Genomic DNA, 24,294 nt, shown 5'->3' with positions numbered 1-24,294 from the left:
TTAATTTTAAATTACCGCAAAAGCGTGTGGCAATCCGCTGAGAGCAACTGATGTTATCCTGAGTGGATTTCGTTCGATATTAAAACTTATGGAAGTGTGAATTGAGAATATTTCTTCGCTTTAATTGGCAGCTGCTCTGCTGAAATGGTTGAAAAAATGCTGGTGTAATTTTCTAAGGTTCTGATAGCAACTGAATTTACAAATTTGAAAAAAAGAAAACTTCAATACGTGCAAGGCTTTTAAAACATTTTGATTCTTAATGATAACCTATTTGTGAATAGCAGCTGTTACTTTCTGACACATCTTGGGAAATTTTACGATGTCAATCAATACTCGAGGTGGTTTATATATATCGTGTTGATTCTTTTATTATGCGGAATAATATTCCATTCAGATACATTAATGAAGCAACCGAACTCATCACTTATGCGGAAAGCCAATAGGAATCATTATTCATAATAAATCCGCGTGATTAATTAGATTATATTTTTCTTTCGACCACAAATCCTCTTAAGCCTATAGTACATTAGTATTGCGGAGCCAGACAAAGATATTGTGAATAAGAAGAGTATCCCAAACAGTCGACTAATAACGTGTTGCGTTGTGGCGATGCGTAGTTTGTGGCAATCGATAACTTATCACCTTAATCTTGAAATTGTAACTCGCGCAGATGTAGAACAATTCTCTGACTTCATTATTTTCTATTCCAAAAGCCATGTTGAAGTTTGAACGATTATTAAAGAAACTGAAAGATAGCTTACTTTGCTAAATAAATGCACTGGTCAGCTTATTTGGTTTTTTCCTTAAAGATTCTTTCCGTTTGCAAGCGATTCACATAACGAAATCACGGAGGATATATGAAATGTCCATTGGTGCATGATGGAAAATCGCCTTAAGTTTCGTTTTTTTTTTCTTTCTTTCCTTTTTTTGTGAGAAACGAGGGTTATCTATTTCCAGCTCTTACGTCTTCTCCAATGAATTTTCATTATTGAGCGAGTTTGAAAAGTTGCAACCTCGTCAATTTGGTTTTCTTTCACTTTAGTTTTAGACATGATTTGCAAACATCCGTCAACTTTTTTTTATTTTATCCTAATGTAATTTTAATCTATATTTCTATCCGTTTTTGCATAAATGTGAACTTCTCAAATCATTAAACCTTGTAAATAACCATGTTCTAAATAAAAATTTGAATATCATTGGATGATTACCTCCTAAATAAAATCCAAAATGCAATACGGAAGCAAAAAGAGTTTAAAGAGATATGTTCTGTATATTAAATCAGCGTTCGTTCGTTCAGAGGAAACGTCTTGGAAAGTTATGCCCACTGCAACAGGTATGCCTTTCCCCATCTCCTTAATAGGCATTCTTTGTTGTAGTTTTTGTTTTTGTTGTTGTAACCAGCAAAAAAAAAAAAAAAAAAAATTTTGTTGTTTGAATTGCACATTGCAAACTATCGAATTCCATATTGATTACAAACTACAAACAAAATCGTACATAATCGATAAAGTTGTCTTGTAGATGATGTCGCCTGCTTTTTTTTCCCAGTTCCTAAAAGAAAATCCTTAGAAACTGGAAGAATGGTTGACAGCCTTTCCAACAATGAATAAACTTATCCAATTGATTTGTTGCTTTAGCTGAATAAAGTTAGCATGCTCTGAATTTTTCTTTTTCTTTTTTTTTTTTTTTTGTCAAATATGAGATATTATTGATAGACACGCACAAAATATGTTCCACGTGAAGATTACATTGTTTAGTGATGCCATTCTCGCTTCAGAGAAGAAGAGTTGGATATTGAGAATTACTATTGATTACTTTGAACAATTCGCTCATCCAAGCGTTATTTTTTGCTTAGAAACGTCACGCCGACATGAATTTCCAAGGTTCTGCTTTCAGATATTTCATTATTCATACCCTCCTTTCAATTTATAATAAACGACATAAAGCATGGTGATCAAAATTTTGTCCTCGATAAATTAAAACATCGAACGTTAAGCAAATAAATATGAAATGGTAGCAACACTGTATATACTTATTTTCTTTGCCCTTTACTTATTGATAAATTTATCGAGCATTCCGTGTAATGTGTCCCCTATTTCCCCCCCCCCCCCTCGGAAAAGCAAGCTTAGAATCCGTGTGCCAGTCAACAGCTGACTTCGTATTGATCTTCAGCACTTATATGACAAGTGGACCAAATTGAATATTGGAAATACTTTGGGTGAGCCTAGAGATGTCAAGAAAAGTATAATATGCACGTTATGATTAGTAATTGCAACAAACGGAGCAATTTCATGATTTGCACTGTTTTTTTCATCTTTTGGATTGTATATGAAAATGAGAGTGTACATTTTTTATCAAAAGTTGGGTACATATCTAATACATTTAATATACCAAACTATTTTGGTGTATTTGATTTGGTGTATTTTCTCCTTTGACAGATGTTCCTATGCGATGATAGTTCTAAAAATACTTCTACATATTTTTGTTTTATATCAAGTAGTATTTTGAACATTTAAGAATATACAAATCCAATATGAATCTTTGACGAGTGTCTGATAATATTTTCAACGGAGCGTGAGTATTGTACTGGATCTATGACGCATTCCAAGCATAGAATCTCATCTCCGTGTTTGTCAGTGGAACAACAATATGTAAGAAGCCTTGTTAATTTTATTTTTTATTTTGTTTCTTTTAGTTCCATAATGATAAATGAAATGGAGTTATCATCCCTAAACATCGAAGTGAACCACCAGATCGGCAGTTGTGTAGCGAAGCATTGTCACAAATATCGCATGGTGTAGTATTTCTGGGACCATGAAAATCTCAAAAATTATTGATAACACTAAAAATTCGTTTTTCATTTGCATATGCTGAAATGTTCAAAATACTATATGTTAAATAAGTAGTCAAATTTTTGAATTTTGAAATAGCAGCCTGTTTATACTTATTTTCCTTCTGAGAAAACTGAGTAATTAGGCCAATAATACATTGGCCTTATTATTCAGTTTTCTTCAATCGTAATAACAAACAAACTTCTTACGTATCAAAAAGGCACTAGAGATGATCGTATCTTTACTGCTTCTACTTTCATATACTGTGAAAGGAATTCTACTTACTTTTAATAAGTTATACGGTAGTTTCATTACTTAATGAATGTACGTGCAAGAGTTTATTTTCTTAATTTGTAAGTTTTTCCCTAATAACAGATAGAAAAATGACTTAAAAGCACTTCACTTGAAATTAAAAATAAAATAAAATTTAAAAAATTCATATTTTCAATTAATGACAAAATTCATAATAAATGTAATTAAGATATGTAAAGGACATAAAAGCAGTAAAATAGGGAATAATGTACATTATTCAATTAAAATTTTAAAATGACTATTGAGACTGGATTGGAATTAGAACCAAAGCCAAATTCTGTTTCCCAAGTAGAAAACCCCTGACACTTCCGTAAGGTCGTGTGATACTTCATCGCATTAAAGAGGAGGATGAAATGGAAGAAAAACAATTAGTATCTTGCTCAGCATCGAAGAAGTTACTGAAAAAATGCCCTAAATGGCAAATCATGAAAAATGGGTATTATAATTAAGTGTTTGGATATTATAATACATTTTCTTAAATATATAGATATATAAAAATAAAACGTGCTTCTTATTTAATAAATTTAATTTTGTTATGACCATTCTACGAGTTACAGTAAGCAGTACATGACTATAAAGCAATTAAAATTCCCATTTCGTTGTCGTAGAATCAAATCATACAGATAAAAATCAAGTACGTTAAAGTCGCTCCAAAATGTGTTTCCGGTAGCACTAATATAAACATTGAATGATAGAAATGACAGAATTAACGTAACGATGCAGTAAAGACAAATCATAAATTAGAAGGCAAGCATAATTATATTTAGTTGAATATGCCATGCAGGCTCATGGTGTTTTAAATCAGTTTGATGCTTACGGGAAATATTCGTACTTAATAATAATAATATATAAAATTTATTGAGCCAATCTTCTTCTTTCACTTCTTTTACTACGCGTTATTCTCGCTTCCTGCAGGGTCCGCGTGTTACTTACTTAGATGCGACTTCTTGTTAATACCACTCCCAACCGACTTGTCGCCTAGTCTGCGCCGCTGGGGTTATCGAGCCTACAACGGAGTTAATTTAATGTCATTATTTTTAATTTAGTTATTATTGAAAATCACCTTGTTTTACACCTACGATATCATTATCTTAATTAATAAAAATGGGTTAACGACAAAAGGAAACTATATATTTATTTAATCCGCCAAGTGTCACTAGGAGGTCTTTTAAAGATCAGCAATGAAAACGAGCAATATGATTGATACAAACTCACATATTGAAACAACGGGAACAGCCCATTGATTTCGAGGCTTCCCTATTTGCATTCTGATACAGTTGTAAATTACCCGGTATTTGTGATATTTCTGTGTTATCTGAGATGACCATAATCTTGATATTTTATATATACTGTGCATTCCAGATACCTTCCATTTTCGTCAGTTATATCAGCTGTAAGTTAATGATGCAACGAACCCCGCTGAATAAAACATCAATATTCATTTTTAAACAGCCTGACTACTACTAAATGACTTCCTATCACGAGAAACTCCAGAGAGAAATATTGGAAAGCACTTTGGGAATCGTTTATGATGCGGGACTTTTCCAACAGTCAGCACATGCTAGATTAGGGACTAATGACAGCCCTTCCCAACTGTTAACTGGGCTTAATTAGGCTTCAATTTTTCTCTTTCGTAACTTCACTCATTGCCATCACCTTTCTTTCGCAGTATTCCCTCCCCCCATCACGTACACCTATGCCATTCTTTTAATTAAGCCATGTTCTAATTAACTTTCTTTTCTTCCTAGGACGGTTTTTACTTCAAAAATCGTTTATTCCATTTTTTTTTTCATTTTTTGATTTTTTTCCTATCTCCTCTGATTTCTTTATTACTCCTGCACTTATCTGCTCCTTCTCTTATGCCGAGAAATTTCTTTTAGATAATTGTCAGAAGTTAACATTGCGCAGGATGTTTTAAAAAGAACATCGACTGATAATTCCATTAGTAAACCGTACAAAGGTTTCTCAAAGCTTCCAAATATAAACACGATTGTGGGATACGTTTATTGATTGTAATAAATTTTATATTTTATTTAATTAAGCACAAAGTAATTTTCACGGGTCAGTTTTGAAAGCATTGAAAAAATTAAGTTTGTCGGTGTATTTCTCGGGTTGAAACAACAATCGATTTAAATTTTGAAAAATTTAAATCGATTTAAAATTTTCGAAATTTATTTTTAGAAACATAAAACCATGGTCATTAATTAAGAATATTCTTCAGACTTCTTGCATGTGCCAAAAACAATAAAAATGATTTAAAGCTATTATTATTATTATTTGTCACCTCCATGGAGTCCAAAGACTCATCGAGGGAGGGCATCCACTCTACAACTGTGCTTCCACCATTCAAAGTCCACCAACTGACCGCAACTACATAAACGCCATCTACCGCCGACCACCACTACTAATCGGCCAGCCAGGCTGGCAATATAATATTAGTATATTCTTGCTGAACTAAAAATTGGATAATCCCGAAATCCTAGAGGGACAGACACGATGGTGTTTTAAGCCACTTCAGGTCTCCATCATGCAGGATGATGATCACATATTAAGCTATAAACAGCATCTAAAGAGTTTCACAAACATCGATGACCCAATGAGATTCGAATTCACAGCCTATCCGTTGGAAAATGAAGATGCTATCCACTGTAGCAACCAGGCTGCAACTTTGTTCTGAGTTAAGACATTAACTAAATCTTCAAGAAGTAAATATGCTCTTTTCCATGTCTTCTTTTTTGTTTATAAAATCAGGAGAGAGAAAAATAGCAAAGTGTGAAGCATAGTCTGCATTATATTTTAATATAAAAACATAGTCTGCATTTGTATTTTAATACAAAGATATAATGCAGACTATGTTTTTATACCAAGTGTTGCTGGATATCATTATCCAGCAACACTTGAATGGAAAAAAAAATAATATTAGCTTCAATGTAAAAATAATAATAATAACCCATTTTTGCACTTCATGATGAATTGTTGTCGTAACACACATGAATAGATTCTGTAAGTCGCGAGTTTTATGTGCATTATTCTCTCCAATTAATCACTGGCTGTCGCTCTTGACGTAGTGTTGATAGTAAACTGTCAGCCCTTCGGATTATTGAGGATTGCCTATTTGATCGGTGTTTGGTAACGTATATTACTTATCCTCCCTTCTAGGCAGGAATATCATATTAAAGGAAGTCAAATATGGACATTCCCACAATGAGTCTTTACTGTCGCTAATATTAGGCGGATGTTTGAGTAGAACATACTATTCTAATGCAACTATCCTCTGTGATAATTTCCCTAAATCAATAGGCGACTGTTTGCCTTATTAAAGTTTGCTGTTTAATCTTCAAGAGACTTTTGTAAATACTCAGTTTCTCTACGCTAAAGAAACTGAATATTCTGAAGTATATGAAGCGTTTGTGAAGGTCGCATTTTAAGCAGCCAACCTGGTGATTTTTTGCAGCCTTACGACTTTCTCGTTTCTTCAGCAATATAGGTAGTCCGTAGTAGAGGTGGATTAAGAGGGTATTCGACCTGGCGACCGCCAGGGGTCCAGAGCTTTCGATCCTTCGAAAATAATTGGAGAATTTGCTAGAGAAAAATCAAGGAAAAAATTATTTAACTTTTTACTCAAAATTAAATATATTTCTTTCTTTCTTTTTCGTAAAATATTTGATTATTTTGTTGTAATTTTAATTTTTATGTTTTTCATATATTTTATGGATGATTTATTATAAAGAAAAATTTATTGCAATGTTTTGAAATAAAAGTATTAAGTCACATATTATGTGTGTTTATTATTTTGTTATAGTGAAGCCTTAGTGGTCTTTGTACATATATATAAACACTGTTTTAGGGGCCCAGTAAATTTTACCAACAGAGATCCCCCACCCGGCTTAATCCGCTCCTGGCCCGTAGTTCTTAAATGTGCTAGTAGATGGCGCTGCTTTACATTCAAACTCATTTGTATGGAGACAGGTTAGCACATGTTGGTTGAAATCATAATTATGTCAAGAGCAACAGCGAGGATCACTTGGATGAATTAATTAAAACTACAAAATCGGTTACTCACATTTGGGAATTAAAATTCTGTTAGTTTTAAAACTCATAAATAATAAAACAAATCCTGTAAGATTTGATTTAAGACGTAAAACACATAATTGGCATTCTTATATATATATCGTAGTAGACGGAACAATTATGTATTCGCTAGTTTATGCAAATAAGGCAGATTATGGAAAGCTAGTTTAGTAACAATTCCAGCCTGTGATTTTATCCAGTATAATACTTTTCTTTGAAATAAATAATGAATAATAAATACGCATGTTTTTTATGTGACAGATGATGCATTAACAATGTCAGTTTCTAAATTTTAGCATTTCTCAGTGTCATTCTTCTGGTGATGATATTTGCCGGTCTCTGCATCATTTCGTCCATTCTTCTTTTAGTTGGTCTTTGTGTGGTAAGTATAATACTGTGCTCTTTATAAATAACTTATGGTATTTGCATCTTTGCATTAAATTGAAAATCATAAGAAGGATGTGTATAGCACAGGGGGAAAGTATGTAGAATATAAAACCTATAGACAACCTGTACTAAAGATAACTTTCATACATAGATTTATTAATAAACTACTTGCATTTTGGAGGTAGATTTAAATGTTCATTAGTTAAATTCTGATATTTATTCAATTTTTATTATTAATAGTAGATAACAATGAACAAGAGTTTGGAGGTTCAAAACCGCTTAGTTCATTAGATGAAGCTCGTGACTTGCTAAGATTTAGATCTCTTTAAGATGATCATTAAATTCTGCTTCAGTTATCAAATAAGGTATCCTCAATACTAGGGGGATAAAAATCTGCATCCGGTTCTCGAGAACATGATGATGCTGCATTTTCCGATCCATCAGCAGAATTATGTTCATCCACAGTCCCTTAATTAGATGGTTTAGAAATGTATTATTATTTGGCATCAGTCTCAATCACTGATTGTAAGTTTCGGTATTTTATTTTATTGGGGTATTTCGAGTTTGCTGAAAAGCGATAGATGTCTGTTAAAGAGAAGTAGTGCTCATTTACCTGGTATTCAGATTCCATCCATGCCAACAGAGCAGAAAACGACATCAATGAAGTGCCTTTTAACCATCCTTTTAATCACCATGCACAACTTATCACGTACGTATCAATGTGATGTTTTTGCCATCCCCCCATAACGTACTATTCATATACGTGCAGGGCATGGTGCATCAATAACTTTAAACTCCGATTAAAATGGGATAGCCCGTCCTTTGGGCAGCAACAAGTGAGTAACTCTACTAAAGTATGCTTCATAAAGACATTTTAAGGGCACAATGCTGGAAAAGAGAAAAACAAATTTTAAATATGGTGCCAAATTAGGCACGTTAGAATGGCATATATCTGTTTGCAGAGTTCTTCATGGTTGAGTGCTTATATCATGTGAATGAAGCAATCTTATTAGACAGTGAAGCGAGAGCACATATGCGAGGGTCATATGGTATCGTAATGCGATGTTTGAGTTCTTGCATGCCTTATGTATGCACGTGTGTGTGTGTGTGTGTGTGTGTGTGTGTGTGTGTGTGTGTGTGTGTGTGTGTGTGTGTGTGTGTGTGTGTGTGTGTGTGTGTGTGTGTGTGTGACCTTGATAGAAGTGATCCAATATACTTCTTAACTTCTTCCAAACAAAAGAAAGAAGTTTATGGCAAAAAAGGCGAACTTTGGCATTGGAAATTTATAGCTGTCATTTGTATCACTTACGTTTTGATGAAAAGGAAAATTTCAGCATTACACATTAAAATTATACCGTGACGCCAAATAAAAGTAATTTTCATATATATTATTTCTTCGTTTATGTTTCACAGACCATATTTTATGACTACCAGGCCCAGGAAGAAAATATCTTGTTTAACTTTGAGATATTTGTCCGATTTTTATTAAGGATACTGAACTATTTATGTGTAACGCTGTAGAAGTGATGTTTGCACCCATAGCGCTAGGTCACGTGAAGAAAGACGTTCTAAGTTCGATTCTAGTTGTCGAACTTAGAACTAAGCCTTTCTTAGTCGATCACTATAACTGGCAAGTAAGTTTTTGCTGCCCGGAAAACTCGGATGAAAATCGACTGTAGAACCCAAACTATTTCATACAGGGATATATTGTGTCAGGATTAGGGACCACGAGATGGTGACACTTGTCTGTCGTCTTTGCACCGGAAGCCGTTTAAAATTGGTGATTGTCTTGGGTCAGTAATCTATGATTGGCTGACGGGGTTTTTGGCTGCCCTCTGGCTGTAAAAGTTAAATAGGGTTAAATGGCTTTGCTTACAGCCAATGTGGATAAAAGACACTGGCGAATTTTTAGGTATTTATGATTTATTAATCATGCTGACATAAATCTCTGGGTTAAAATATACGATATAGACCAACTGTTTTTATTACAATGCAAGTGTTAAAGATGTGAGGGGGGATGGTTGGTTGTGGGTGTGTATTCAAGAGAAAACTAAAATTTTCTCTAAAAACAGGTTTGGAAATATTAAATTGTGTATCCAAGTTAATTAATATATTCAGAATACATGTGTGTGTGTGTGTGTGTGTACAATCGGAACGTATTAGTTAGCGTGGTAATGCACAGTCTAATATTTCCAAAACTGTTTTTATTTTAGGCAAAATTTATTCGAGAGAAAATTCACTTGAATAAAAATGATGCATGTTATTCTGTTCCCCCCCCCCCCCGCTTTATTGAAGTTCTGTTTTCGCGTTCTTTCACCTTAGCGAGGATAAAATCGAAACTCCTTTCAAATAACATTCATCGATCTTTCAAGGAGTATTTTTCACCTTCTGATTGCAAAAACAACTGTCGTAAAGGATGGAGAATTTCTTTTCCTTATTCATCTCTACGATTCGTCCTACAGAATGAACGCTGAAGACAGATCAAGAATCGATTTTTATCCGAATGTTCTCAACATTAGCAAAACAAATTTCTTCTCTTTACTCTCTTTACATTTTGTGAAAACCGTGAACGAATTCACCACACGCTGTTATGAATGGCTCTTTAAGATTGCATGGTTCTTTGAGATGCATTCCATTAGGCAACGAGCCAAATCGTATTTACTATAAATAAACAGAACTGAATGCCAATTTGGTGATTTCAATCTCCACGTAGATAACATAATGAAATCTGGCACTTTTAAAATTTTCTTCAGGTGAATGAATTTTACAAATTTTCTTTCCAAAAATAATGCTTAAAAACTGAATATCATTCAAGCAAAATTTGAATTTTGACATTTTAAGTAGTCCGTTTGGTTTTTTACGTGTGCAACAGAATAAGTTCTTTAATATGCAATAGAATAATTGTGAAGGTAGAAGGCCAGGAAATTATTGCTGTCTTTAAAGCATAATTATTCCATAAGTGTTTAAAATCATGTAATTTCTTCCTAAATTAACAGTATTATGAAAAAAATATTCTGTCCCTTAATCATTGTGCACACACACTATTTAGTATACAATAATATTAAGGAATAGAATATTTTGTGTTCCTTAATATGATGCAAAAAAGTAATCCAAAGGTAATCCATTGCCACGGATTACCCTTTTCCATTCAATCATAAATTTATTTTGAATTTTAAGAATTTATTCTTTTGACTACGTTCATTTCTTGCTTATAATCCTTCCCTTCAAATTTCAAACTATCCAGATAAAATTTTAAATTTAATGTGTTGGCATCTAATTTGCGATTTCTTTCTTCCCAACCCTCATTCCATTCTTTAGTGTACGATAAGTACAATAAGGCAGGTTGTATATGCTTCATATTTCTGTACTTACATCAAAAAACGATTCTTGTTAACGTACTGGGTTTTACTTATTGTCTATTATTATAAATTGTGGCATACTTTGTAAAATTAGCCAACGTTAATTTAAAATATTATGCTTTCTGATGAAACTATATGCTGAGTAAAGTGGGAGATTTTATTTTCCCGATCATTTACGTGTTTCTTGATAGACTTTATTATGCTCTTTACAGGACAACAGACTGATGCTGTTGCCATGGATCACCATTGTATCGATTACCATCCCTTTAGATCTCACATTATCTTTCTATATTATTAGCGAAAATAATGAAGTAAGTAACTTCGAGAAATCTGAGTAAGTAAAGTTGAAAAAATTAATTTGTAATGATTAATTATGACATATTAAAAATACACGATGAACAAGGACAAGTGTGAAATAACCCCAAAAACTAATTTTGTTTGTGCATTCCATTAAAAAAAAAGTTCATGATTTATTGTACAATAGTATTATAGGTGGAGTTAGTTAGTTATTCACATTTGACATCCGTAGACGTCGTATGGTCACTCCCGTTCCTCATAAGGTTTTGGGAGTGAAGCCTTTTGCTAGAAAAAGTGATAGGCATCCACCTTTCATTGATGGAATTTATATTACAAAATCATAAAAGGTAGTAAGACATCTATTGCTCTTCGCGATATGATTTTCATTAGAGAGAAATTATTTTACTTATCATACTCACCATATTCCAGCTAAACGGAATCAACTGGAACATCAGTCATCTGTAAAGATATGAATCTTAAATTCTAGTTGTAAATGTGGAACTTCAATGTACAAATTCATTGTAACAAGAATAGGAGTCGTTACGCGGAATATTCAGGACTCCTCTTCTTGATTTGCCATTGGTTAGATTTGAAATCTTTTAATTAACGCTAACTTAACTGATTTTGATGCACCGATGACAAAAAATAAAAAAATAAAAACGTATAAAAGAGGAATGGAGAACCCGAAACAAATCTTGACAAAAGAAGCTAAGAAAGCTTGAGAATAAGAGCAAACGGAATAGCATACAAATCTTTCCAACCTTTCAAAACATTGCAAAAATAAGCTAAGAAATAAACTCGCATTATCTTTCAAGGATGCCTGATAGGAGGATTGGTACAAGAATGTTGAACGCAAAATAGCTTTCCAGTAGTAGAAGAAGAAGGTTTATTATAGTTTATTAATTATACATAGATTCTTGCTTGGAGAGAAGTTTCAGTTTGATCGTAGAATAGTAATGATATTTCAAATAAATATTCACTTTGAAATGTAGCACGGATGCAGTTATCTACAACGACAGAAAATAGCCGATTCCGTCTAAGAGTTTCACAATTCTCTAGAACGAATCTATCCAACTTGAAAATAACAGGTTAATTCTGAAAATGTGCCCCTGGGTGATGAAGACTTCAAACCAACAAGGGCGAATGCTGGTCTTGAAATTCGCGCTTGCTCTTGTTATCATTCAGGGAATGAGAGGTGTGATTGAAGTCTGATTAGCGGAATAATGAATTACTGACCATTTAAAACTATGTACAGGTAACCCTCGTATAACGCGGATGTTAGGTTCCGCAGAAATGCCGCGTTATATAAATCGCGTTATGCGATTCTCAGGCCACATAGAAAAAGTAGGGTTATGTTCCGAAATCGTTTTTTTTTTAAATTATACAATAAACAACAATGACATATCCAACAAAAAAATATTTTTATTTAATTCTGGTAATTCATGCAAGTTAAGAAAACATATTAACTATGAAACAAATACATAGTATAAAAGTATAAAAATTACAAATTGTACTTAAACTTCATTGCACATAATGCATAAGTGTTTTAGGCAAAATAAAATAGTGCATATTTTAATCTTCATAGCACGAGGATTTGAGGATTGGTTAATAAACACTGGTTTTGTCATGTAATCACCTGATTCATTACTACAAAACAGTACAGTAATTCTATCTTTGGAAACTTTGAATCCAGGAGCTGATCTTTCATTTTTCGAAATATAGGTGCGTTTTTGCACTTTTTTCCAATATAACCCGGATTCATCCGCATTGAACACCTGGTCTGCGCTATAAATGTTTATAAACTTTGAGAGTTTTTTGTTTAATAAGATTTCCATCCATAGGAATTTTCTTTTGAGGTGCAATCTTCTATCGAAATCATTAGAGATTTCTCCATTTTTCAATTAGAACATCGCGTACACGAGCAACGCACTTTGCACTTATCGTTGACCCAGCAATAAACACTTTCTCGGATTTTATGTTCATTGTGTTTGATTGTTCGCATTGTTCATTCAAAGCATTTAAATTCAAAGTCCCTGCGAAAACTCCTGGTTTTTCTCCATTTTTCAACCGATCCAAAATTTTGAATATTTTTCTTCGAGAGAAATTAATTTTGTTTTCAATGTTGGTTTTTCCCTTTCGTTGTCATTACTATAAAAATAATTTTTTACACAAAAAAGCAAACATTACATATTGTATGCAACTCACCAGAAAATAAAGTGCTCAGCTTGAGATGAACACACTTATGATTTTTAATGCACTTTCCTGGCAGAAACGAGGACAATTTTCAGCAATCAACGTTTTATACGGTAAACAATTGAGGCACATGCGTGCTAAAGGATATTTCCACTAATATAAATTCGCTACTTATAATTACATGCGGAATACAGGCAGACACAAATTTAACGAAGATAAAATTTGATTTTTAAGTCGCGCGGTTAAAAACATATGAAAAGATAAAGGATAACTACAATTTGTTATATCGAAACCGCGTTGTATAAGTACCGCGTTATACGAGGGTTACTTGTGTTTAGAAATTTATGTACATTTAATCATACAGATACAACATTTATTTTACAAATGATATTCTATCTTTTTCAATTTAGCTACTTGAATACAAATTCTTCTGCCCTACGCTTCTTCTTTATGAACTGGTCAATAACATCGTCATAAAAAGTTGGTTGTAACTTAATTTTCCCAAGCAACACGCACACTTGTAAAGGCTGGCTGAAGCTCACTGGCTAAAGCTACTTTGACTGCGTATAGCCTGTGTTTAAAGACGACGGGAAAGGAGCGGAAATGGCTATGCGCGCGCAATTAAATCACAGTGCTGAAGCGAGACCCTGGATGCTACCACAACCGAGCAAGCCAAGGTAGCTTGACTAGCGTCGGCCTTCGATACACAACGCACAGCGCAATTATTGCCGCCCAAGCTTAAAACATCTTCTGTCTATAAAAATAAAAGCCTAAATGGAATGCTTATAAATGCATGCATTTATTAACAAATAAATATTACTTCTTTCTCAATTAATGAGTCGGATTGCGAACTAACAGTAGTTAGGCACAATCGGCAATGAATTTTTACAGATGAAGCCCGCAGCCTTCACACCAATAAAATAAAACCATTAAAGGGCGTCAGACTTCCCACAATAAAATTACTTACGAAAATACCAAGAGTCATAATTTCTGCTGCATGCAACACCACAAAAAACTAAATTGAATTTGTTTAATACAATATGCTCCTGTTAAATTTATTACATTACTATTTAGTTTTTAATTAAACGTTGCCATTTCTGGAAGAAAGCTAAATTTTGTTTTCACTAAAATATTTTCTTTGGTTCTGTAGTGCAGTTTCCCAACTAAAGCATTGAAAATTTAATTTATTTCAAACACTTCCACTATCGAAACGTTCGTAAACAATCTACTTTATTTTACTTATGTTTTTATATATAAAATGTTTGGTTCTAAAAATCGATTTCCCTTTTCTACATTCATTATTTCTTAATCCATATTATCCTGTCCATTACAGTAATTATCTGTGCGATGTTTTGTGGTAATCACCTCAATAATAACGATTTGTTGAAAAATATATTGTGTACACAATAAATTGTCTCAGGATATGGACGTTCATGCAAACTAAATATTTTTTTTCTTATTTCCTTACAGGAGATAGATGGTATAAGAATTGTGTCGTTCATTTTAGATCTCTTAGTATGTGCATTAAACGTAAGTAGGGTGTATTTCAATTATCTTAAATCTATTTAAATTTTTCTCTATAAGTAGGAACATGGATGCAAAACGACTTCCTCGTGATGGAAAAAGGTTTAAGTTCAATTGAAAAATAAATGTTTATTTAAAATATTGCTACTTGTAGATTGAACATAAATAGAAATCGTAAAACGTTATTTACTTTATGTTTTTAAGTAATAGTTTGCAAATCAGTAGCTTATTCGAAAAATAAATAAAGAAAACATATCTATAGAGAGGCAAAATAAATGTATATACATTATGATCTAGGATATGATGCTTAAAGAATGAGAAAAGGCAGTAATGCATATTTTCAAAAGAACTGGCATAATTTGAAATACCAATTAATGGGTTGGGTTGCGGATTTCTTTGATAATGTCGTGTGACTGGTGCGTTTTCACACCAAATTTCCAGGTTAGCCAGAAGGAAAACACATCACTCTCTTTGGAATAGAGCCTGTGTAGCTCAGTGGATGTGACGTTCGCAATCCACGGCGCTTGACCGCACGAAGGAAGACTTGCTTTCGAACGTAGTCGGCAACTAGAGGAAATTTTTCTAAGCGTTTTTTCGACCGGTTCCCGAGTTAGTCGATCTCTGGCACGGGCCAGCAGGTTTTTTCTACCGGAAACTGGGGTTTTTCGTTCCGGAAACTGGGGTTTTTCGTTCCGTAAACTGGGGTTTTTCGTTCCGTAAACTCAAGAAAATCGACCGTAGAACCCACACTATTTTCAGACATTAAAAAATATTGGGTTAGGGTTAAGGACCACGAGATGGCTGCATTGTTGAACCACCTTTTCACTGCGTGCCGTTTAATTAGTGATAGCCTTGGGTCAGCTGTCTCTGATTGGCTACCAGTAAAGATTGAACTGCTCACTCAGTCTCGAAAAGTTAGATAGGGCTAAACGGCGAGGCCGTTTAGCTCTATCCGGGAACAAAAAGCGTCAACTAATTATTTTATTTTATTTTTTATTTTTTTATAGATTAACTCGCATTCGGTTTCTCGTAATCATAACCAGATTTAAATCCATCTCTTTTCAACCGGAAGCTTACTTGTTATTATTTAACTCGTGGAATTATCGGAGAAGGTAGTAATAACGAAAATCACCAAATAGAAGAACAGTTGAATCACTAAAGAAGTAATGAATAAATTACTTGAAGAGTTGGTTCGACCAACAATGCAAATAAAATGAAAAAGGTTATTTCATAAAACTAAAATCACCACTTAAATATGCCGAGATTTCTGTTGACGCTTTATAAATTTTGGGAATAGCATTTATAAAAACTGACGTCACTTCACTTGATTGTTTCAAAAAAAAAAAAAGTTAAAAAGCAACAAAACTGTAATAAATACAAAGTAGTAAATTGGATGCAAATTTCAAAATGCATTTTATGAACCTCAAATTAAAGTAGATTAAACCCATTCATTCTACCAATAGCAAACAAAGACCCAAATGGAATTTTTCGAAACGCGGATCTGTGCAGTCCACTTATTTAATTGTTTTTTCTTTAAGGAAACGAAACCAGCTGCAAATATAAATTATAAACATTCAGCTCTTTGATTGATTTTGCAGAATCAACCTACAAGGTTAACTTTTTCTGCTTAATACCTTTAGTGTTTCTTGTAAATTAACAAAAAGCAATCTCCGATATTCACATACTTATTTACACAGTAATTAAAATTGATTTTTCTATTTTCTTTTAAAATCAGAAAACAAGAAATTAATAAAAACAACAAACTGAGGTTAAAAAATATGGTTTATGGGCATTAAAATGTAAATAGAAATGGAAAAATAAACAACCCTAGAATACCAATAAGCTTCAAAAAGAAATATTCGTTGGGAAAATTGAAATATTTTAAAAGTCAGTAAAATTTCGATTTAAATGTTTTACTAATGTAAACCGAAATATTCTAAAACGAATTTAGGTTATATGCTAAATAGAGTCTTAGGTAAGAATTGTCATATGAAACAGAAACCTTATTATACTAAATGGAAAAATTATTTGATACAGAAATGCTTTCCTAAGAAGAAAAATACAACCACACAGAAGAAATGCGCACGTCTTGGAAGAAGCATGTGATGGATTTAGAGATAATATAAGAAATGTGAAAAATGAAACCATTTCAAGGCTTCACGTTGAAAGCTTAATATTATACCGGACATATTTTAGGTACGTTGTGTAAAATATATTTTTATTTTCAGTCAGAGAAAAAGGACCAACATAATTTTGCACCGATGAATCTGGTCTGTTAGACGATTCTCCCATTTGAAACTTCGCAAACAATACCAAGAAGCGAGTGATACACAGAAAACCTCCTTCTACAGTGGAGAAAAAATATCCTTATCTTTTTACTTGGCTAAAAAATAAATCTTTTTTATCAAACGCTCTTAAGATATACTGCAAGATTCGTAGAAAATTTCGAAAATTATGAATTCGTTACAAAGAAGATATTAAAAATTCTTTCATCATTAAAGATTGATGATTGGTTAACATTTCACTTCTTTTTTGTTTGGTACATGTGCCACATTATATTCATATTTCTTAAAGCAAATATTATGTTCAATATCCTGAAACTGGCTATCCCTTTGTAGATGTTGTAATATATAGCCCATCCACTAATCTCATAGGATAAAAAGTAACCGATTTAAAATACGAAACTTTAAGCACTGAGTAGATACCAAGTAGATATCAAAGAATAACATGGAGGAATGATTTATAAAGGTTTGACTGGACATTGAATAAAGATAAAACGAAATGGAAAATTAAGGGGAGGCCTATATCAACAAGTGGATGGATATAGGCTGAAAAAGAAAAAAAACATCCTAGACAAACTCCATTCAACACTAATTTCTGAACCACGAAAAATATCATTAAATTTATTCAAAGAATCAGCTGAAAAATGTGGTTAAAACATTTTTCAGCTGATTCTTATATTCGTAAATACCACAAATACCACAGTATTTACAAATTCGTAAATACCACAGTATTTACGAATCATTTAAAGCTATAGATATGCTCCAATCGTCAAAACAAACTAGTGCTTAATAAAAATAATAAAGTAGCAACATAATTCACTAAGACATGCGATTAAGAATAGTTGATGGAGTTAATTGCCAGTACGTTCTTCGAATGAGCCTATTTGAATTTTTAAAGCTGCTATTCGAGACGGAGGAATAGTGTTCTAGGATAAAAATAAATAAGATTTAATTGCTCAGAAGGAAAATAATGCCAAGAGAAGTGCTATTAGCTTTTCAGATGCATACACGTTTGATGTAGCTAAGCCAGGAAAAGTTGGAGATTAACGGTATTGTGAGGATATTCTCCAGGGATCTGTGGGTTAATGAAGATAAACGGACTTTTCAAGGGAAAAAGGATTAAATGTTATTGTCATTAAATTAATTACTCTATTTTCCCTCATTTGCGATTTAATTAGCTGAATATACGTAGATAGTTAAAAGTTTGTCTTACTTTTTTGTGTTGGGAAACGTTTGTTAGATAGAAGAAATAAAGTGCTTGAATCGTTGAAAAAATAGACATGATTTATAGCTGTTGAAAGTTCAATCATTCATACAAGGAGAAAATAAATGTCTAAAACTTCCCTGTTTCTTCATTAATCGAGACGTTAGAGTTAGTTGGGGAAAAATTCATCATAGTCTATAAGGAGTATGAAAGGAAAGCGACTACTATCTGAAACAGACCAATGAAGATAAAAAAGAACTACACGGAATGGTCACATTAAAAAAAGGAATAACGATACATACAAAGGAATACCATACAATCTAAAATACATACCACAACAAGGTACTAAGCGGAAAGCAAAATTTTTCATTGTTTTTTATGATATATCGGAAGACAACATGGAAAAGTGTTTGGGGAGCAACCGAAGAAGTACCTCGGAAGATTTCACCTTATTAAGATTCTCCTAATCATAAAAAAGATTCCACCTGAGCTAATAAGATTAGTTTAAGAGACAGAGGGTCTCTTATAAATGACAGAACTGGTAAATTCTTTATGAGAAAGAAGAAAAGTTACGAAGAGCAAGACATTTATCTTCATTTATCACACGAACTCGCTCTGTTTATTGGTACCCCCACAGAAGAAATCAACGCTATATTGTGATTCCGATTACCTCAAGGACAAACAGCGTCTACAGTAGAAGGATTACCGATGAGGAAAAGATCGCCAGTGCCAGAAAGCAATTACGAGAATTCGTTGTTCCAAGAAATAAATGAACACTCAACTAAATTTTAGCTCATTTCAGCATTTACTTCCTACCATCATTATTACAGATGGAAGCAATGATTAATAAAAAGTTATTTCGCAATAGCAACTTGGTATGCTGATGACATTTAGTATCACAGTAACACAACGAAGAGTCGTATTTGAATTTTGTTCTATAGTTTATTGAAATATATAATCTTGAATATTTTTTTCAAACTCACAAGAAAATAATCGATTTAAATCGGTTAGAAAACATCGACTCAACAAATCTGATTAAAGATCTAAAAAAGAAATTCCTTCGAAATGCAGTATGTTCAGAGCTAATCTATAAATGAGTGCAGAAAGATGAATAGATAAAATATATCGAATAAGTGATTAAGGCGTTGACTAAAAAGGGTACGATTGTAACTAATAAGTATATTAATTAGTCTTTTACATTCATTTGTTCTCCATAGTGAGTGCGAGGTATTCATTAACCTTAGGTCTTCGGAAATCGCTGGTCAACCATCTTCACCTAGGTCATCTCTAGAATTAGCGTCAATAGACTAAAATGACCTAAGAACACAATAAACAGTTAATGCCACATCGTGTTCTTAACCTTTTGTTAGTATTATTAATTAAGGGATACCGTATTAGTTAACTTGGAGGGAGTACAGTTGAGTTCTGTTATACCTGCTTGGAAAAATTATCTAAATAAAACAGTTGAGGCCTAAGAAATATGCGAATTAAGTCCAATGTGGAAGTAAATGCATTTGAGGAACGTGAAATGTAAATAGGACACTTGAGTCCGAATATTATGGTTTAAGTAAGCATTTGTTGAGGTTTCACAAACTGCTGAACAATAATGTCGAATAGTAGCAATTAAAAAAAAAAACTGGATAACATTGATAAAGTGATCAATAGTTCCTTGGACAACAACTATGAAAAATGCAAAGGCGTTCTTTGATTCGACAGAAAAAGGCGAAAGAAATTAAAAAAAAAAAAGAAAACCCATGGATGAGGTATATGTCAAACCGTTCAATGCTTATTTCACATAAAATTAATTTTGTAAGAAAAAAAATTAGGTTGCTAGGTCTAGAATTATCCCTTCTCTACCAGTAGTTCTTTTTAGAACTATTTTTGACTACGGTACTTTCTGCAGTTGCCATAAGCTGTTCACGTATGTTTTTACCATTCGCCCCACATGAAAAATGATACCGTATTAGTCTTTTATTACCAAACAAGAAACCAAAGGCGTACACAAATGCATTTCTCTATGTACCATTTGTCAATTAAACAAATGGTACATAAAGATATCAGTTATCACAGTAAACCGCGTACGCATATTTCGAGATTACCTTCCATTTGATGTAAATACAGCCTGACTTTCTATTTTTGTAAGCGGATATCATTAGAGCAAAGCTAGTGACAGAAGATTCAACAACTTGCTTTATCCAACCATTTATCAAAATAAAATATAGTGAAGTTGGAATCTTTTTAAGACTTTTTTGTCCTTCTGTAACTGGGTCCTCAAAAAGGAATATTTTTGCTTTGATATAATTGATACAACCCAAAGGGAAAGCTGCGCAAAAATTTTAGACTACATTTTTGAAACACATAGAACACAAAATCTTTTGACCTCTTTATATTATTTATTTACATTACTGACCGCTTTATTTTGATAAAGTAAACTTGAGCTAAGATTGTTGTTTTACTTTTTTTTTTCATTTGCTGTGAAAACTTTCATGGATTTAATCGGGACGATTTGGGACTACTAGTATAATAAAAATCCCAGTATTAGGGTTTTGGGACTCAACTAACTCCTACTAACAACACGGTCGATTTTACTGAATTCGTATTCCGAAAGAAATCTGAGTCGCTTCATGTTTTTTTTTTTTTTTTAAATCTGCGTCAAAGTTAGACAAAAACTAGACAAAAACACGCAATCAGCTGGAAAAAAACATCACATTTCATGGGTAAATAGAATCGAATCAATACGACATCTGCCGTACCAATGCTGGAAGTTATTATAAGTACAGTATTATGTACATAGGAAATGATTCCGCGAAGAAAATTAGTCCTTTCGGAAAATAATAGAAACACACAAACATTTTCGGGTGGAAATAACAATAAAAGAATTTGACAAATACATTAATATGTAAGTAAAATTATAAATCTTTATTTAAAGAAAAGATTTATCCATTATTTTCTTTTTATCCATTCTTTTTCGACAAATATATTGAAACTATAAAGTTTGAAAAATGGCAGGGAGTTTATCAGAGGATAAACTTCGGCATTGGAGTTGCGTAGTTATTTACACACCACTTAAAAGACATCTGCCTTGCCCAGAAGCCGGTATATAATCGTCTTTTGTTCCTTTGATGAAAATTTCACTGACTAATAGCTGTTTCAAATCATTTGGTTTCTCATCAGACGCAAGATAGAGGACAGTGAAATCTTTATGAAACGAATAACAAAAGATGAATATGCGCATTTCTGAACACAGTTTCCTGTCTTATGAGTAGCATGCAATACTCCCTTGCCGAAAATTAGACATTCCATAAGCCTTCTAGACTTATTCGAAATTTCGTAGTTTCAATGCAGAGTGCATAACCCTAAGTATGAAATTCGAAGGTGGCGGTGGTGTGATGGTATGCTGGTATTTGGATGCAATAAAAATGGATATTTGATATCCTATACGACAAACGAAGCATCTTACATTCTTTTGTGAACGTATAAATCTTTAATTTCATAACGAACAAATTCTTTTTTTTTTTTTTTATTTGAACGTACAAAGTTCGTTTGAATCAAAGACAAGAAATAATAATGAAGGAATCTTTCCATTGTTTCTTGGAATGGTTCTTTCTTTATATTCATTGTTCCTTTCTTTAGAGTCATTAATGCCTTTACGAGAAAAAGTAAGTCGCAACTGAATACGTACGCTTTCTTTCTTTCTTTCTTTCTTTTTTTTTTTTTTTAATTAAAACAAACATTTGGATAGTAAATTATAAATCGTCAAGTAGCTTTTTTCTATTAAGAAGAGTCTGCTTAAATTACTATTTTAAGGAGAAAATGCACACGATTTACCCATTAATATTTATTTAAAAAAATCTGCTTTTGAAGTATTGATGAGAAGAAAATCCAACGCTATGTTTGTTCATGCTCTTTTATCAACGATGTGAGGAAATGAGGAAGAAAAAAAACGATCTTGCAATTAAAGCTCTTTATGGTTCATCACGTGATTAGTATAACGAGAGATTTTATTGTGTTTCATTCCTGTGTAACGGAGATATTTAATATTGATTGGTATGGGTCGTAATGCTAGAATAGTCAACTGAAAATCTCTTCATTTTTTTTGTAGTCATTGTTATCACGCATGCGCAAACCGATTAAATTTAAAAACAGACAACTAAATTCTGCTATATCTGTAAGACTCGAACTTCGGATCGAACACTCAACTTATAAAATGTAATTAGTGTTTCCGGTAGCGAATATTTCTCATTTGTTTGTCACGCTTCTTATATTCGAGTACGCATAATTAATTTATTTTAGTACAAGCGGAATAAACAAGTAACAGTTATAAGTACTTTTGATCATATGATTGAAATATTTTATGATTTATTTTTATTCCTGTAGGTTTACTGTTTATTATGTGTTATATCTCAATATCAGGAATATGTGGCCGGCAGAGGGAGCGCTCGATGTACAAGCACACCACAGGCAAGTGATTAAAAGTTTTCTATTTTAGTTTTGAAGTTAGAAAACAAGGGGGGAAAAGGATATTAATATTTCATCCATGTCATTGTGTAGCCAGGAAGTAATGCAGTCTTTCAATTAAGTTTTTTTTTCTTTTCAAAGTAAGAAATAAGTTACGGAAGTCGTTTTATATCTATTTGAAGAAAATACAAAAAAATTATATTTCTTCATCACTGTTATCTCATAATCGTAAACACACATTACAGTATTGTACGCTATTCCAGTAATACGACATTCGCATTTTAAGATAGTAGGCCCCTTTTTAATCCTGAATAATAGCTGTGGATCAGCACTTTATTGGAAGAACAAGAAGCTCGTTCTCCATGCCTGCTTCTATGAATTTCAACATGACTGAATAACTGCAATGCACTGTGGCTGATGCTCTCAACTCAATACATTTGTTGTTTCTGTGGATGAGCAATCTTCAGACTGTGAAGTTCATATGTGCAAAGCATATTATCAAATACCAGATACTGCCCTAAAGTTCGGATATTTGAATAGCGCGTGAGAATCAGTCGTAGTACAGCCTTCCGCCACTATAAGAGGCATTGTGAATCTGTATGCCAGCAGCCGGCAAGCTAAAGCAGAATGCTAAGGGATAGCAGTCGAAGCAAAGTTACAGACAAATGGAAGAGCTACGACTGCGTTCTCCATCATGACTCGTTCGAAAGTTCCTGGCTTCCAAAAACACGACAGTCATTTCCCATCCCTCTATATGCTGACCTACGTTCCCTGTTACTTTATTCTGTTTCCCCAAGATGACATTTCCGCTGAAAGGGCGTCGTTTTCACATGACTGAGGAGATTCAGGCGGAATCACAGGAGGTACTCAACAGAGTCACATTTGAAGACCTCCAGAGATACGTGGAATCATGGAAAAACCGCTAGGAATGCAATATGCATGTTCAAGGGGATTACTTCGAAGACGTCAGTAGAAACTAGAAGTTAGGGTAAACAATTTTAAGGGAGAGCCCAAATCTCCAGAACATTTGATTAGCACCACATAATTATAATATATATATATATATATTTTTTTTATTATTATTATTTTTTTTTTAAGCGTAACTTATTTCTATAGCTACGTTATCATAAGTTTATCAAAAGATATCATATGATATCTTTGAGATATCATAAATTAACCCAAACAAATAAATGCAAAAAAAATAATTTATCACCTACAGAGTATTTCTCAACAAAAAAAAATTGTATCATCCCAATAATAATAATAATAATAATAATAATAATAATAATAATAATAATAATAATAATAATAATAATAATAATAATAAGGTTTACATAAGAATAACGGAGAAACTTTGTTCTTGAGGAATGTGCAGACTT

At 32.8% G+C, this 24,294-nt stretch overlaps 1 protein-coding gene across 1 annotated transcript in view; it reads left to right on the top strand.

The window, feature by feature from the left end:
- LOC150100742 (uncharacterized) overlaps positions 1-22,930 on the top strand; it is a 52,261-nt gene extending 29,331 nt beyond the window's left edge. The window contains exons 4-7 of the mRNA XM_090401878.1: positions 7,508-7,593; positions 11,170-11,268; positions 14,918-14,977; positions 22,835-22,930. Of these exons, the coding sequence (XP_090258004.1) occupies positions 7,508-7,593; positions 11,170-11,268; positions 14,918-14,977; positions 22,835-22,930 (341 nt within the window). The remainder of the gene's footprint in view (positions 1-7,507; positions 7,594-11,169; positions 11,269-14,917; positions 14,978-22,834) is intronic.
- Positions 22,931-24,294: the final 1,364 nt, after the last annotated feature.

Source organism: Typopeltis vanoorti, chromosome 12, assembly GCF_054136105.1.
Source record: "Typopeltis vanoorti isolate ZY-2024b chromosome 12, IOZ_Tvanoo_1.0, whole genome shotgun sequence".
Lineage (NCBI taxonomy): Eukaryota > Metazoa > Arthropoda > Arachnida > Uropygi > Thelyphonidae > Typopeltis > Typopeltis vanoorti.
This window is presented reverse-complemented; position numbering and strand designations above follow the sequence as displayed.